This window comes from Pelophylax lessonae, assembly GCF_965119305.1.
Source record: "Pelophylax lessonae genome assembly, chromosome: 4".
NCBI classification, from domain to species: Eukaryota; Metazoa; Chordata; class Amphibia; order Anura; family Ranidae; genus Pelophylax; species Pelophylax lessonae.
In genome coordinates this window covers 315,252,313-315,268,405 of record NC_138771.1, presented here as the reverse complement: position 1 = coordinate 315,268,405, position 16,093 = coordinate 315,252,313, and the positions used below count along the sequence as shown (strand labels likewise).

The 16,093-nt window shown below is 43.4% G+C and overlaps 1 protein-coding gene across 1 annotated transcript in view; it reads right to left on the bottom strand.

The window, feature by feature from the left end:
- NSD1 (nuclear receptor binding SET domain protein 1) overlaps positions 1 to 16,093 on the bottom strand; it is a 147,887-nt gene that overhangs the window by 29,500 nt on the left and 102,294 nt on the right. Inside the window, exons 11-13 of the mRNA XM_082256085.1 lie at positions 15,327 to 15,464; positions 1,201 to 1,324; positions 331 to 531 (exon numbers count right to left, since the gene is read on the bottom strand). Of these exons, the coding sequence (XP_082112211.1) occupies positions 331 to 531; positions 1,201 to 1,324; positions 15,327 to 15,464 (463 nt within the window). The remainder of the gene's footprint in view (positions 1 to 330; positions 532 to 1,200; positions 1,325 to 15,326; positions 15,465 to 16,093) is intronic.

Below are 16,093 nucleotides of genomic sequence, written 5' to 3'. Positions count from 1 at the left end.
CTGGAGCTCCTGTCAGTGATCTGAAAACAGAGGGAGATTTAGTAAAACTGGTGTACACAATCTAGTGCAGCTGTGCATGGTAGCCAATCAGATACTAACTTCAGGTTGTTTAATTAAGCTTTGACCATAAAACCTAGAAGCTCATAGGCTTCTATGCAGAACTGCATCAGATTTTGCACTCTCCAGTTTTAGTAAATAACCCCCATAGTGTGGATTTTGCTGTCAAGCTGGGGCAAAGTATACTTAACGTCTTTAAATGGTTAAGGTTACTGGTACTAATTTTAATCAGCAATTGAGAATCTCTCAGCATTACTTACAGTCCTGACTTACCCTTAGAAGATGATGGGTTGCTGGGATTGTTGGAATGGCAGGTGATGCAGACATGCAAGGAACAGCGGAAACCTTTACTAAGCTGTAAAGTGGGGGGATAATTAAAAGCACAGCTTTCATGATAATATTTCCCACACAAAGCTAGAGAACAACGTTTCACCCCAGAATCAGAGGTCTTGCACACAAAGCATGAATGGACACCTAGAACAAGAAGAAATTAATTCATTTAGGTAGCCAAGTGAACATTGACAGAATACGGTATGTGAGATACAATCAGCGCTACCCTTCACTATCCAAATACTGTGCTAATATTTCAATATACTCTTTCTTTAATTCTATAAAATTACTGCTGTACACTCCTAGTGATTCAACCACAATACAAATAAATATTTTTACAGTGCAGCACAACCAAAAATCACCACAAAAAGAAATAGAATAAAAAATAATAAAATAAAAAATTGTGTCTTTAATTAAAATCCTTTATAACCAACAATACATAAAACTACCCCCCAAAACACAGAGTCCATGTGTTTTTTTTTTTAATTATATTTTTTATTCTATTACTTTTTATGGAGATTTTTGGTTGCGCTGCACTGGAAGAAAATTTATATTGACAGAATACAGATTATCAGCATATTTGTAATTTAGAACACTGGTAATAATTTGGTGAGCTAGTTTAAATTGGATCCTCTATCTTAATCTTCCCACTTTTAATAGTGCTCACTTATACCATGTATGGCCATGCAGTATATTGTTTCATGTAATTTGCAGTATGAAAAGCCGGGATTAAGAGTTGTAGCATTTTCACTTTGGACATATGGGACACAGAAACTCGCCTTGCCGAATGTTACAGAACAATCCTACACTTACCTGAAGAACACCCAGTACAGATGAACTTTCCCCGAGGCATGCCACTCAAACCAAGGCACTCCAAGTGAAATGCTCCACAACACTGGGCCTGACACAGAAGCAGTTCCCCTGGCTTTTCGCAGACCTGTGAGGGTAGAGATGAAAAATACTCCATTATCTATGGGAAAAGCTGTCGACCACATGAAACAAATGTATTTCCACTTTTAAACTCAAGTATTCATAACCAACAGTAGCAGGAAGGCTACTGCCACAATACAGACAAATACACACACTAAACAGACCCATTATCAAAGAAATAATGCATCAACTGTGGCTACAGGGAGTACAAAATGTCCCAGAACCAGTGGGAGTAAACAATTTCTCATTGTTGGTGTCAGTGTGAGGAATCGTACCCAATCGTTGCTGTCATTAGGCCCCATTGTTGGTATCCTAGGGAAGTACTGTGCCCCATCAATGTCATTAGGAGGAATTGGACTCTTTATTGGTGTCAGTGAATAAAATAATGTCCCAAGGGCCGGATAAAAGCAAACAAAGGGCCACAGTTTGGAGACAAATACAGGAATCCCTGGAGGAGGGCCACAGTAAAGGACGTCACCCGCTGCTATCCCATCCAGCTGACAGAGGATCAGCGCTTCAGTATATGGATTGTTTGGGTTGCCGTTATCCAAGAGGATCGCATTGTGAGTGCATTTTTTAAATAAATGTTATGGTTTTACTCACAGTGAGCACTTTGATCCTTTTTGTTTATCTATGCACATGGATTGAGCCAACTCCCGGGAGTCTAATATCTCGCCGAGAGGACAGGAGGTTCTGCTTGTCCGGTTACACAAGAGTTCCTTCACACAGATGCTGGGATTAAGCGGAGGGTTTGAGAACTTTCCACTGCTACACCTCATGTATTTCCCTATCTTGGGACAAAAGCATCTAGGACCTGCTGGTAATACCCCCATTAAAGTGAGGCTAGCGCAATAATTGTCCTGTTGGTGAAGGGGATCATCACCTGAAGTGGATTCTTTCTAGTTTCTTCCCTCACTTATGTAGCACCCTCCTAGATAGGTGCTAGGGAAAGTATAATTTTTGCTCTGCCTGCTCATCGGGGGGAGCCTGATCAATAGGACTGTTGCATGTGTCCATGTGTGATTCACCTGGTTTGAGGGAGTGTCCCCATTGTATCCAATAGGGGAGCCTGTTGGACAGTGGGGGAAACCCAGCCAGTGACACACAGGCTTTTGTAACTATCTCAGTGGGTTGGCACAAGCAGTGGTGCATTTTAGGATACGTTCTAAAAGCCAAGGGCACATGTGACAGGGTGTCTTTGGGTAGGAAGCCAGGTCCCAGGAGGAGGGTGACGGCCGTCTCTCCTCCTGTCAGTATGGAAGATGGTCACAGGCAGTCGGCCTGGTGAATTAGAGGTGTGGTGCTGAACCGGAAGGTCCAGTGGATGCTGACAAGGTAGTGGAAGGCAGAAGCAACCCAAAGAAAAACAGTGACCGTGAGTACCAGGAAGCTTGCCAGGGGTCTGCCCAGGAAGGGGACCACTCCAGTAGAGTGTCAGTGGACAGGAGGTCAGCACACACAGCAAGAGAGAAAGGGGGTGCCAAGTTAGACCCTGAAGAGTAACCTAAACAGTTCAGATTCTTCACTTCAGTGGCAAAGTGAAGCAGCAGCCTTGCCACACAAACTAGTTAGTTGTCCTCAGGATTGTGCATAGTTCTAGCTGAAGTATCCCACTCATCCCTTCTCCTATCCCAATTTCAAATAAAACACAAAAAACAAATCCCCTGGACTGTTCATCGACTGAGCCAAAGATTTAAAGTGATAAGTTTAACAGACTGTTGCTATGGGTAACCCAGGGGAATCCAATCTCAGCAGCTCCCTAGGGGGCAGTGCTGCACTTATTTTTTGGAACTGTACCTGTTTAACAAGGGACTTTTAGGCTTTGCTTATATTGGTGTTTGAAACTGTCCAAAGTTTGGAGACCACTGACCTAGAGATTGCAACAAAATCCTTAAAGAAATTCTACACTTTCCTCTGTCTACAAGGAGATTTTGTTTTTATTTTTCCAGTGCCTTATTGAGGGGATCTCTCCTCACTTCCTGTTCTGTCAGATACCCATTACATAAACAGTAAGTGAAAAGAAATCTACCAAGCTGGGGCAAACTTCCAGTTGATAAATGTTGGCTTGACTGGGGCTTTATTGCTTGTGTCTCAGGGTCCAATTGGTTTTCAGCAGTTTCATTTATTTTACTTTCATGTTAATGGGTCATAGGGAGGGCACAAAACTGACCAAAATGCATCACAGTTTCCCTTCAACAAACCAAAAAACAGTTTGCCTTCAACAGTTTTCTCAAATAAAAAAAAATAAAAAATGTTTACAAAGTTTACCCTCTAGAATTGCATATATTTAGGTACTCATCCAGATAGAAATCAAATAAGGTATGCACACTCTAAACATGGGCAGACTGTTAAATCAATGACATTATCTAGCTCTTATTTGCAAGGAATTTTCTACAGCCTCAAATTTAGGTGATCCTTCCACGGCTTTTTGGAAATTGCCTTCAAGGAAAAATACTCCTCTTTAAAGTGGAACTTCACTTTTCCAATCAACATTCATTTTAATCCTTGTGCTGCTAGCATTAGTAAATAGATAGGAAAGTATAGAATTCTTAAAGTAAGGGCAAATTAATTCCAGGAAGTAAATGCTACATGAATCCTTTGCCCTTACGCAAGATGGCCACGTCCAGAAAGGCTAGGGGATTGTTTTTCAAAATGGATGGATGCAGGAGTTTGCTTTAAATAATAAAAAGGAATTAAATAGTGTTTTGGTTAGTGGCGTTTAGATGGAGAGAAGATCCATTTTAAGTACAAATATGTTCATTAGATCAGTATCATTTAAAATTTTAATGTAAGCAAATATTTTCTTTAGAATTTTATTTCAGTGTATAGTTCGTATTTATGCATACAAGTCAGCCTTATTTAGTATATCTTAATGCAAGGAGATCAGATATTTATGACTAGCGGAATCACTTTAGTAGGCAGCAAGAATGCATTTTATACTTGCCAACCAGAGAGAAGCCTACAATCAGTAAAATATCAAAATGTATGATGTATCATCTTCTATGCTGCCAAATTTCTTCTGTGTACAAAACCCAAAATTCAGTATCTCAGAAAATTAGAATATTGCATTACATAAGACCAATACAAAAAAGGATTTTTAATAATACAGAAATGTTGGCTTACTGAACAGTATGTCCATGTACAGTATAGTATGCACTCAATACTTGGTCGGAGCTCCTTTTGCATGAATTAGTGCATCAATGCGGCCTGGCATGAAGGTGATCAGCCTGTGGCACTGCTGAGGTGTTATGAAAGCCCAGGTTGCTTTGACAGTGGCCTTTAGCTCCTCTGCATTGTTGGGTCTAGCATCTTTCATCTCCCTCTTGACCATATCCCACAGATTCTCTATGGGGTTTAGGTTAGGAGAGTTTTATAGCCAATCAAGAACAGTAATACCATGATCATTAAACCAGGTATTTGTACTTCTGGCAGTGTGGGCAGGTGCCAAGTCCTGCTGGAAAATGACAACTCCATAAAGCTGGTCAGCAGAGGGTAGCATGGAGTGCTCTAGAATTTCCATGTAGAGGGCTGCGCTTTATAAAAAACACAATTGACCAGCACCGGCTGATGACATGGCTCCACAAACCATCATGGCCTGTGGAAACTTCACACTGGACCTCATGCAACTTGGATTCTGTGCCTCTCCACTCTTCCTCCAGACTCTGGGACGTTGATTTCCAAATTAAATGCAAAATGTATTTCGCCTGAAAAGACGACTTTGGACCACTAAACAGTCCAGTCCTTTTTCTTCTTAGCCCAGGTAAGACATTGTCCTTCAACGTCCCGGATTCAGGAGTGCCTTGATGCAAGAAACCTAACAGTTGAAGCCCATGTCCTGGATACGTCAATGTGGTGGCTCTTGAAGCACTGACACCAGCCTTAGTCCACTCCTTGTAAATCTCCTCCTAAATTATTGTAAGACCCTTGCTTCACAATCCACAAAGGCTGCGGTTATCACTGTTGCTTGTGCACCTTTTTCTACCATGGTTTTTCCTTCCTTCAACTTTCCATTAAAATTCTTGGATGCAGCACTCTGAATAGCCAGCTTCTTTAGCAATGACCTTTTGTAACCTACCCTCCCCTTGAGGTGTCAATGACTGTCTTCTGGAGAACTGTCAAATCAGCAGTCTTCCCCCCATGATTGTGTAACCTACTGAACCAGACAGAGACCAGTTAATGGCTCAGGAAACCTTTACAGGTGTTAAGTTAATTAGCTGATTAGAGTATGAGACCATAAGTCTACAATACTGAACTTTTGTACAATATTAAAATTTTCTGATGCACTGAATTTTGGGTTTTCACTAGCTGTAGGCCTATTTATCAAAATTAAAAGAAAGAAATGCTTGAAATATATCACTCTGTGTGTAATGAATCTTTTGATTATTTCACTTTTAATAGGTTTCACTTTTTGAATTAAGGGTTGCCAACTCATCCTTTTAAACCCGAACACACATGAATTACACAGGGTTCTGAGGCCATTTTAAAGCAGATAAGGCACCGAGTTTAAATTACAACCTTAATTAGCCACAGAACCTGCATAATTAATGTGTGTTTAGGTTTAAAGGGATGAGGTGTCTCATTACCAAGGTGTCACACAAGAAACCTCTCATGATTGGTAAAAGCAAAGAGCTCTCTCAAGAAGTTTGCAACCCTATTGTTGCAAAACATACTGATGGCATTGTTACAGAAGGATTTCTAAACTTCTGAATGTTCCAGTGAGCACTGTTAGGGCCATAACACAGAAGTGGAAAGAACATAAATTTCACCATAAACCGGCCATGACCAGGTGCTCCTAACAAGATTTCTGACAGGAGTGAAAAAAACAATCAGAAGATTTGTCTAAGAGCCAAGGACCACTCGTGGGGAGCTTCAGAAAGACTTGGAATTAGCAGGTACAAGTAATGCACTCAACCGCCATGACCTGCATGCACGCTCACCACACAAGACTCCAAAGCTGAAGAAAAGGCATGGTGAAGCTGGTTTAAAGTTTGCTACACAATATTTAGACAAGCCTGTGAAATACTGGGAGAATATAGTCTGGTCAGATGAGACCAAAATTTAACTCTTTGGATGCCATAATACACACCATGTTTGAAGGTCAAATGGCACTGCACATCACCCCAATAACACCATACAATAGTGAAGTTTGGAGGTGGGGACATCATGGTGTGGGGCTGTTTTTCAGCATACAATACTACCAAACTTCATGTCATTGAAGGAAGGATGAATGGAAAAATATACAGAGACATCCTTGATAAAATTCTGCTGCCATCTACCAGGATGATGAAGATGAAACGAGGGTGGACATTTCAGCAAGACAATAATACCAAGTAGAAGTGGACCAAATCGAAATTTTGGTGCCGGAAATGAAATTGAAGGGAGCACTTGGCCAAAAACCGAAAATGACAGTTTTAAAAAATAAATGGATTTTTGTAAAATCTTACCGTAAAATCCTTTTCTCTTAAGCTCATTGACAGATGCAGTCCTCTTGATTAATATCAAATTGGGTTATACTGCCCTCTACAGGAGTAGGACACTAGGCAGAAGGAAAACGTTCTGGCCACACCTTAGGGGCAGTCCCAGAGGGTAAATCCTCTCTCTCTGCTACAGGATGTTAGTTATGTCACAAAGCAGTGTCAGAGAATTTAACCCAACTCAAAAGTAGAGGGGCGGGTACTGCGTCTGTCAATGAGCTTAAGAGAAAAGGATTTTACGGTAAGATTTTACAAAAATCCATTTTTCTCTGTTGCTCATTGACAGACGCAGTCCTCTTGATTAATATCAAATGGGGACGTCCCAAAGCAGTGCCACAAATGAGGGGTGGGATAACAGAAAACAAAATCCAATCTAGAAGGCCCAACCGGTGCCAACTAGAAGTTTTAAAGGCTCATCAGACAAAAGGATGAGACTCAACTGAAAACCCAACAGAAAAAAACCCTCGAGGTAGACCAACGGTCTCCTCAAATTTCGGCCTGCAGAACCTTGCGGCCAAAAGAGGCATCCGACGATGCCATCACATCAACTTTATAAAATTTTGTAAAGGTATGAACCGACGACCAGGTAGCCGCCTTGCAAACCTGGAACACTCGACGCCTGATGGCGGAAGGCCCAGGAAGCACTAAGCGCCCGAGTGGAGTGCGCCTTAACAGGGAACGGAGGATTCCGACCCTTAATAGAATAAGCCTGTACCACCGTCTGTCTGATCCATCTGGAGATAGTCGCGGCAGATGCAGGCAACCCCTTTTTGGGGCCATTCGTGATCACAAAAAGTGAATCCGTCTTACGAAACGAATCCGTAGTTTTCAAGTATACCCTGATTGCCCGAACCACATCAAAGGAATGTAACGCAAACTCCCGAGGATGACTGGGCTTAGGACACAGGGAAGGCAATACAATGTCCTCATTCAGATGAAACTCAAACCACTTTAGGAAGGAAGGATGGATTCGGACGAAGAACCACCTTATCCCTATGAACCACCAGATATGGGGAACGACAAGATAATGCGGCCAGTTCTGACACCCTGCCTGCAGAAGTAATGGCCACCAAGAAGGCCACCTTCTGGGATAACGTAAGCAAGGGAATCTCCCTGATATTTTCAAAGGGATGTTTCTGAAGAACCGACAACACCAAAGATCCCAGGGCGGTAAGGGCGCGCACACTGGCGGAGTCAGGTGCCACACCCCCTGGATGAAATTCCGCACCAAGGAATGAGTAGCCAAAGGTTTCTGAAAGAAGATTGCTAACGCTGAAACCTGACCCTTGATAGTACTCAAGGACAGTTTCTGCTCAACCCCCTGTTGCAGAAAAGCCAAGATTCGGGTCACCGAATAGGCACGTGGAGGAAATCCAAGGGATTCACACTACGCAATATAAGACTTCCATGTGCGATGATAGACTTTTCTGGAAGTCGCTTTCCTTGCTTTAATTAGAGTAGGAATAACTGAAGCTGACAATCCCTTGTCCTTCAGCACCTGGGTCTCAATAGCCCGGCCGTTAAAGCCAGCAATTGTAAAGCAGGATGGAAGATTGGTCCCTGAGACCGCAGATCCTGAAGTGAACTGATGAGCTGAAGTCTCCAAGGAGCGTCCGCGACCAGCCTCACTAAGTCGGCGTACCAGGCTCGACGAGGTCAGTCCGGAGTTACCAGGATAACTGGGATTCTGGGAAGTTTCGGCAGTAACTTGAGAGGATGGAAGGTATACAGTAGCTGATACTGCCCCCACGGGGCGTCCAGCGCGTCTGCTGCGTCCGCTCGAGGATCTCGGGAGCGGGCTACAAACCTCCACACCTTCCTGTTGAGCCGAACTGCCAACAGATCCACCTCCGGGGTGCCCCAATGAAGGCACAGCTGGTGAAATACCTCTGGATGAGCGGAGAGAGCCGGAACAAACCGTTCCGTCCAACGAAGGATGCTGGCCACTTCGATGGCCACCAGGACACTCTTGGTGCCCCCTTGGTGATTGACATAGGCCACGGCCGTGGCCTTGTCCGACTGGATCCAAACCGGGCTGCCCTGAAGCTGCTCGGTCCAGTAAATCAGACAAAGTCTGATCGCTCTCAGTTCCAGAGAACCTGGATTCTATCGGAAGAAATGACTTCTCCTGGCTAAGCATCAGAGACCGAAGCCACCAGACCAGAGACTCCCTGGTCCGGTCGCTCCACCAGATCCGATTGTCCAGAGAATCGGGATTCCGATTCCATTTGAAAAGAATCTCCTTTTGGAGAATTCGGGTATGAGACTGGGCATACGGTACTGCCTCTAAGAACGCCACCATCAGTCCCAGGATCCTCATGCAAGTCCGAAGGGAAGACCAGTTGACGGACAGTAACATCCGAATCGTTCACTGAATCTTCCCGGAGCTTCTCCGTAAGGAGACACACCCTTGCCAAGGATGTCTCCAAAGTTAGGCCCACCTATGTTCAGATGGACTCCATCTTGAATTCTTGTACCCGGACAAAATGATTGAGTGCTCTTAAGTCCAGAATTGGACGCACCTTGCCCTCTTCTCTGGGTATTGTGGATAGGTTCGAATAGAACCCCTGAAAACGTTCTGCTCAAGGAACGGGAGCTACCACTCCCTGTTGCATCAAGTCCATTACTGCCCCCCGCAAAGCTTTTAAGCGACCCGGGGATAGTTGAATGTTGGAAGGGAAGAATCGCACCGGTGGAAGTGATCGAAACTCGATCTTGTATCCCGACCGTATGGCCTCGCGAACCCCTTTGTCCGGGATTCTGGAAAGCCATGGATCCGGAAACCGGTGAAGACGTCCCCCCACCCCAGAGATGGGTGGGGGCGCACCTTCAGGCTGTATTGGTCTTATCTTCAGGTTTAGCTGAGCCAGACTTTTGCTTACCCGACCAGCGCCCTTTGAAACCCCCTGAAGGGGCTTTGGAGGGCTTCCCCTTATCGCTCGCCCCAGCGGAACAAACAAACTTTTTATGAGTGGAAAAGGAAGGTCCTCGCCTGTTACGAGGTCCTTTACCCTTAGCAGTCTGTGGCAAAAAAGTGCTCTTGCCCCCAGTGAGATCCTTTATAATCTCATCCAAGGTGGCCCCAAACAGGTGATCCCCTTGAAAAGGAAGATTAGCCAAAGCTTTTTTGAAACCTTGATCCGCCGACCAGCACTTTAACCACAATACGCGTCTGAGGACCACTGCTGAAACAGATGCACGCCCTAGTAAGGGAGTGGCGTCCAGGGCGGCGTCACAGATGAACTGTAGCCCTTGTATAATCTGCTCCAGCAAATCTGATGTTGCCGGGGGGGATACTTCTCCCCTTTATGTCACGGCGTAACAATTTGGTCCATTCTGTCAATGTTTGTGAAACTAAACCAATGGCAACCACTGGCCTAAATGTTGACCCTATCAGGGAAAAAATGGAGCGGGATTCCGCTTCCACTTTTCGATCCACCGGATCCCTAAAGGACGGAGCGTCCTCCAACGGGATAACAGTGGCTTTATTTAGTCTGGAAATCGGTGAGTCCACCACTGGTGGTACCGTCCATTTTTTAAGGAGGGATTCCTCAAACGGATAGCGCCTAGCAATGCGTTTGGAAATAGCAGGGGTTTCGTTTCGGACGATCCCATTCTTCTTTAATTAGATTACCAAAACATTTGGGCAAGGGAAAAACCTTCGCCATTTTAGTAGGCTTGCTGGTACCAAAAGGGAATTTCAATGTCAGCTACCTCTGCTGGTGTAACCTCAAGACTTAAGGTTTCCCGGACAGACATGACTAGTGCGTCCACCAACGCTTCTTCTTGCGCTATAGCGGAGGCAGAAACGTCCTCCTCACTGTCTGAGGAGACCGTACCCGGGACCGCAGCCCCAGAAGAGGGACCTGCAGCTGCAGTGACCAGCTCCGAATCCGTATCTGAAGTGTCAGATGAAATAGGGGTAGGCGGGGGTCGCTTTCTTGACCCCCGTCCCTGACAGGCCACCTCCACCCGGGATACCAAAGACTCCAAAACTGCTGATAATGCATCAATCATAAGTGGGGCACTGGAGGGTCCTGCGGCCACCTCGAGGGGATCAGGTGGGGATACATGTGTGGCAGGGTCCATGATTAATCCCAGACACTTGCCAGCAACCAAAAAATAATTGCAAAGAAAAAAACTTTTTTTTTTTTTTTGTAATCCCCCAGCGCAACAGCGCCCCTCAGTGTTACCTGCTTTGGACCCCACAGAGAGAGAGAGAGAGACCCCAAGGCTCACCACCTGATGCACAGAAGTTTCTATCAACTTGCTCTCAGCGCTGTCTCTTACAGACAGGAAGTCTTTTGGATCGTTTTCCCGGGTAAAGGAGGCGGCTCCGCCCCTTTACACGCCTTCCGGCGCCTCCCATGCTACTCCTCGAGGTAGCTGGTAATCTCCAAAATGGCCGCCCCCCATGCTGGAGACACGAGGCTACGCCAAGATGGCGGCCGCGCGCGACCTGCGGATGGCGGTAGTCTAGGCACAGGCATCGGCCTGTATTGCAACCTTATGTATAAGGTAGGATGCTATCACCCTCTTACATGGCCATCCTTAACAGTAATGCCAGCCACTGACTTCAGTCATGGTCCCTTTACAGTGTCCCTCATACAGTGACTTCCGATAGTCAGCTCCCAAACCAAGCCTCCTGGTTCTTATTCACTAAATCACCCTCAAGAGGGGGATCTGCGACACCTGTTATAGGATAGAGGGGGGATCCAGGATCATGAGGATCCGATCATCCCAGGGAGGGGCCCGCGTCCACCCACAAACCCGTCAGGGGGAGAGGGGGAACATTAAACTCACCATACTGGAACAGGCGGGCGCCAACTCCTGACAGAACCCCTCTCCGCCGAGGTGGGGGGCTGTCGACCAATACGGACACCGTGACTGTTTCCAACTGGTCGTCGGCGTCCCGGGGAGACGTTTAACTCGCAGGGTCAGTCCCCGTCCAGTGGGACTATGTCGCGGCCGACCCAGCGCGGAGCTAGGGCCTGCACGCGCTCATAGGCTGACTGGGGTGACCACTGGATCTCAACATCCAGCCCTTCGCCCAGTTTCAGCATACTTGCTTGAAGATCTCACAGGAACAACTGGAGAAAAAAGCTACCTAAAAAAGAAAAAAAATTTCTAAAAAATCCTGCCAGGACCAAAGATCCCAGCAAGGAACTTAGGTCCTTACTCTTAACTAGACAGAAAAAAACTAACATCCTGTAGCAGAGAGGATATACCCTCTGGGACTGCCCCTAAGGTGTGGCCAGAACGTTTTCCTTCTGCCTAGTGTCCTACTCCTGTAGAGGGCAGTATAACCCAATTTGATATTAATCAAGAGAACTGCCTCTGTCAATGAGCAACAGAGAAATTTATATTTTTATATATAAATGTATTATATTCGACTTTTTAATTATCACCACCAATTTAAATAAATATGAATTTATCGTTGGCCATTATTGGCACCATTAGCGCAAGAAAAGCTTAAATGTATCCCTTTAAATTCTATGTATGTCTCCATACTGGTCCGCTGCGCTTCCATTGTGGTGTTAAAAATCCTGCTCTCTGAATTTTTGGTCTGAAAAAATAAAAAAAACCCACAAGAAAAAAAAAAAAAAAAAAAAAAAAAAAAAAAAAAAAACCACACCTCCCCATTTAAATTAATTGAAAAACGCAGCAAGAACGCATCATTAACGCACCCATGTTGAGTTCTTGATGCGGTTTTTGAGTCGCATGACCTATGAAAAGCACACCTTAAGCGCAAATCATGGTAAAATCAGTGCAAAATTGCCACAAATTAGTGGCAAAATCACTGCAAATTCATGACAAAATCACATGTGTTTGACGACATTATTTGCACCTTTCTCTCTTTCTTTTAGGTCGAATGCCGATAACACCATTTTCGACCAATATGCGTCGGCGGCTGAAATTTCAGTGCATCTCTAATCCCAAACCAAGGAAACTCTCAACTGGTTTCAAAGAAAGAAAATAAAGCTGCTAGAATGGCCCAACCAATCACCTGACTTGAATACAATAGAAAATCTATGGAAAGAATTAAAACCAGAATTCATAGAAGAAGCCCAGGGAACCTTCAAGATTTGAAGAATGTGTAGAAGAATGGGCCAAAAATCACACCTGAGCAATGCATGCGACTAGGTTTCTCCATACAGGAGGCATCTTGAAGCTGTAATTACCAACAAAGGATTTTGTAAGATGTATTAAATACGTTTCAGTTAGCGGGTTCAATACTTTTTCCCTGTGTAATTACATTTTATTACACATAACTCAATTTCTGAACGTATTTGTTTTGGTTTCTTTGTATGTATAGATTACATGGGTTGTTACCGACATGTAGTGAACATTTCATGTCAATAGCATCTTTAGAAATATAATTACCTACAAAAATGGTGACATGTTCAATACTTATTTTACCTGCTGCGCATATATATACACACACATTATATATATATATATATATATATATATATATATATATATATATATATATATATATATATATATATATATATATATATAATGTATATGTGTATATATATATACATATACACACACACACATATATACATTATATATATATTATATATACACACACACACACACACACACACACACACACAGTGCCTTGCCAACTTTGTGACCTTTTGCCACATTTCAGGCTTCAAACATAAAGATATAAAACTGTAATTTTTTGTGAAGAATCAACAAGTGGGGCACAATCATGAAGTGGAACGAAATTTATTGGATATTTCAAACTTTGTTAACAAATAAAAAACTGAAAAATTGGGCGTGCAAAATTATTCAGCCCCTTTACTTTCAGTGCAGCAAACTCTCTCCAGAAGTTCAGTGAGGATCTCTGAATGATCCAATGTTGACCTAAATGACTAATGATGATAAATAGAATCCACCTGTGTGTAATCAAGTCTCCGTATAAATGCACCTGCACTGTGATAGTCTCAGAGGTCCGTTTAAAGCGCAGAGAGCATCATGAAGAACAAGGAACACACCAGGCAGGTCCGAGATACTGTTGTGGAGAAGTTTAAAGCCGGATTTAGATACAAAAAGATTTCCCAAGCTTTAAACATCCCAAGGAGCACTGTGCAAGCGATAATATTGAAATGGAAGGACAATCAGACCACTGCAAATCTACGAAGACCTGGCCGTCCCTCTAAACTTTCAGCTCATACAAGGAGAAGACTGATCAGAGATGCAGCCATAGTCACTCTGGATGAACTGCAGAGATCTACAGCTGAGGTGGGAGACTCTGTCCATAGGACAACAATCAGTCGTATACTGCACAAATCTGGCCTTTATGGAAGAGTGGCAAGAAGAAAGCCATTTCTTAAAGATATCCATAAAAAGTGTAATTTAAAGTTTGCCACAAGCCACCTGGGAGACACACCAAACATGTGGAAGAAGGTGCTCTGGTCAGATGAAACCAAAATCAAACTTTTTGGCAACAATGCAAAACGTTATGTTTGGCGTAAAAGCAACACAGCTCATCACCCTGAACACACCATCCCCACTGTCAAACATGGTGGTGGCAGCATCATGGTTTGGGCCTGCATTTCTTCAGTAGGGACAAGGAAAATGGGTAAAATTGATGGGAAGATGGATGGAGCCAAATACAGGACCATTATGGAAGAAAACCTGATGGAGTCTGCAAAAGACCCGAGACTGGGACGGAAATTTGTCTTCCAACAAGACAATGATCCAAAACATAAAGCAAAATCTACAATGGAATGGTTCACAAATAAACATATCCAGGTGTTACAATGGCCAAGTCAAAGTCCAGACCTGAATTCAAGCGAGAATCTGTGGAAAGAACTGAAAACTGCTGTTCACAAACCCTCTCCATCCAACCTCACTGAGCTCAAGCTGTTTTGCAAGGAGGAATGGGCAAAAATTTCAGTCTCTCGATGTGCAAAACTGATAGAGACATACCCCAAGCGACTTACAGCTATAATCGCAGCAAAAGGTGGCGCTACAAAGTATTAACTTAAGGGGGCTGAATAATTTTGCACGCCCAATTTTTCAGTTTTTTATTTGTTAAAAAAGTTTGAAATATCCAATAAATTTCGTTCCACTTCATGATTGTGTTCTATATATATATATATATATATATATATATATATATATATATGCGCAGCGGGTAAAATAAGTATTGAACATGTCACCATTTTTGTAGGTAATTATAATATTTCTAAAGATGCTATTGACATGAAATGTTCACTACATGTCGGTAACAACCCATGTAATCTATACATACAAAGAAACCAAAACAAATACGTTCAGAAATTAAGTTATGTGTAATAACATAATATTATGTGTAATATATCTATCTATCTCCAAAATATTTAACGACAATCCCATAAAATGTGAACTAAACATCTTTCAGATGACCTTAGGAACAACTTAAACCAAACCCTCAAAATGCATTATAGCTTCTCTAAATTGATGTAGAATAAGATGTACTATAGTAAAACTAGGCATAGCTTCTTAGGGTTTACTCAGGGCTTTAACAGTTACCTGGCACACATTCTCTTTCATGGCTGCTCCCCCTCCACCTCGTTCAAAGCTCTTCTTAGAAGATCCTCCATGCTCTTGATACAGTCCCTCCTCAGCAGTGTCACTGGGACTGACTGCACCGATATCATTATTTTCACCCTACACAGAAACCCCACACGATTTAAACCGCAGCATCACATTGTTATTTAAAGCAGTAATTACACATGCAGTTTTTTTTAACTCCAGGATCTGGCATAAGTTAAAAAAATAAAAATAAATAATGCCTAGACCAAAGTTATCAGCATCAGTTAATTTGACAATAGCCAATTAGCCCACATAAATAAATACTTAATACCTGGAGTTCATGCAATTAAGATTTTTAAAGCTGGTTACATTAGTTCAGCTTGGACCAAAATATGCAAATGTTCACACCAATTTGACTGCGGGGAAAGCCATTACTCACTGTAGTAGCTAGTACTACTAGAGTGATCAATGTGATCTTCCAGATTCTGTGCTTTGAAGCCTCACCACTTACGGTATATACTCAAGTATAAGTCGACCCGAATATAAGCCGAGACCCCTAATTTTACCACAAAAAAGTGGGAAAACTTATTGACTGGAGTAAAAGCCTAGGGTGGGAAATGCAGCAGCTACTGGACACAACTGGACCACCACGAGACACAAAACAGGGGCTGCGGGCATGGTACAGGTCGTGGTACAGGCATGGCACAGGTCGTGGTACAGGCATGGCACAGGTCGTGGCACAGGCCAGGGTACAGGCATGGCAC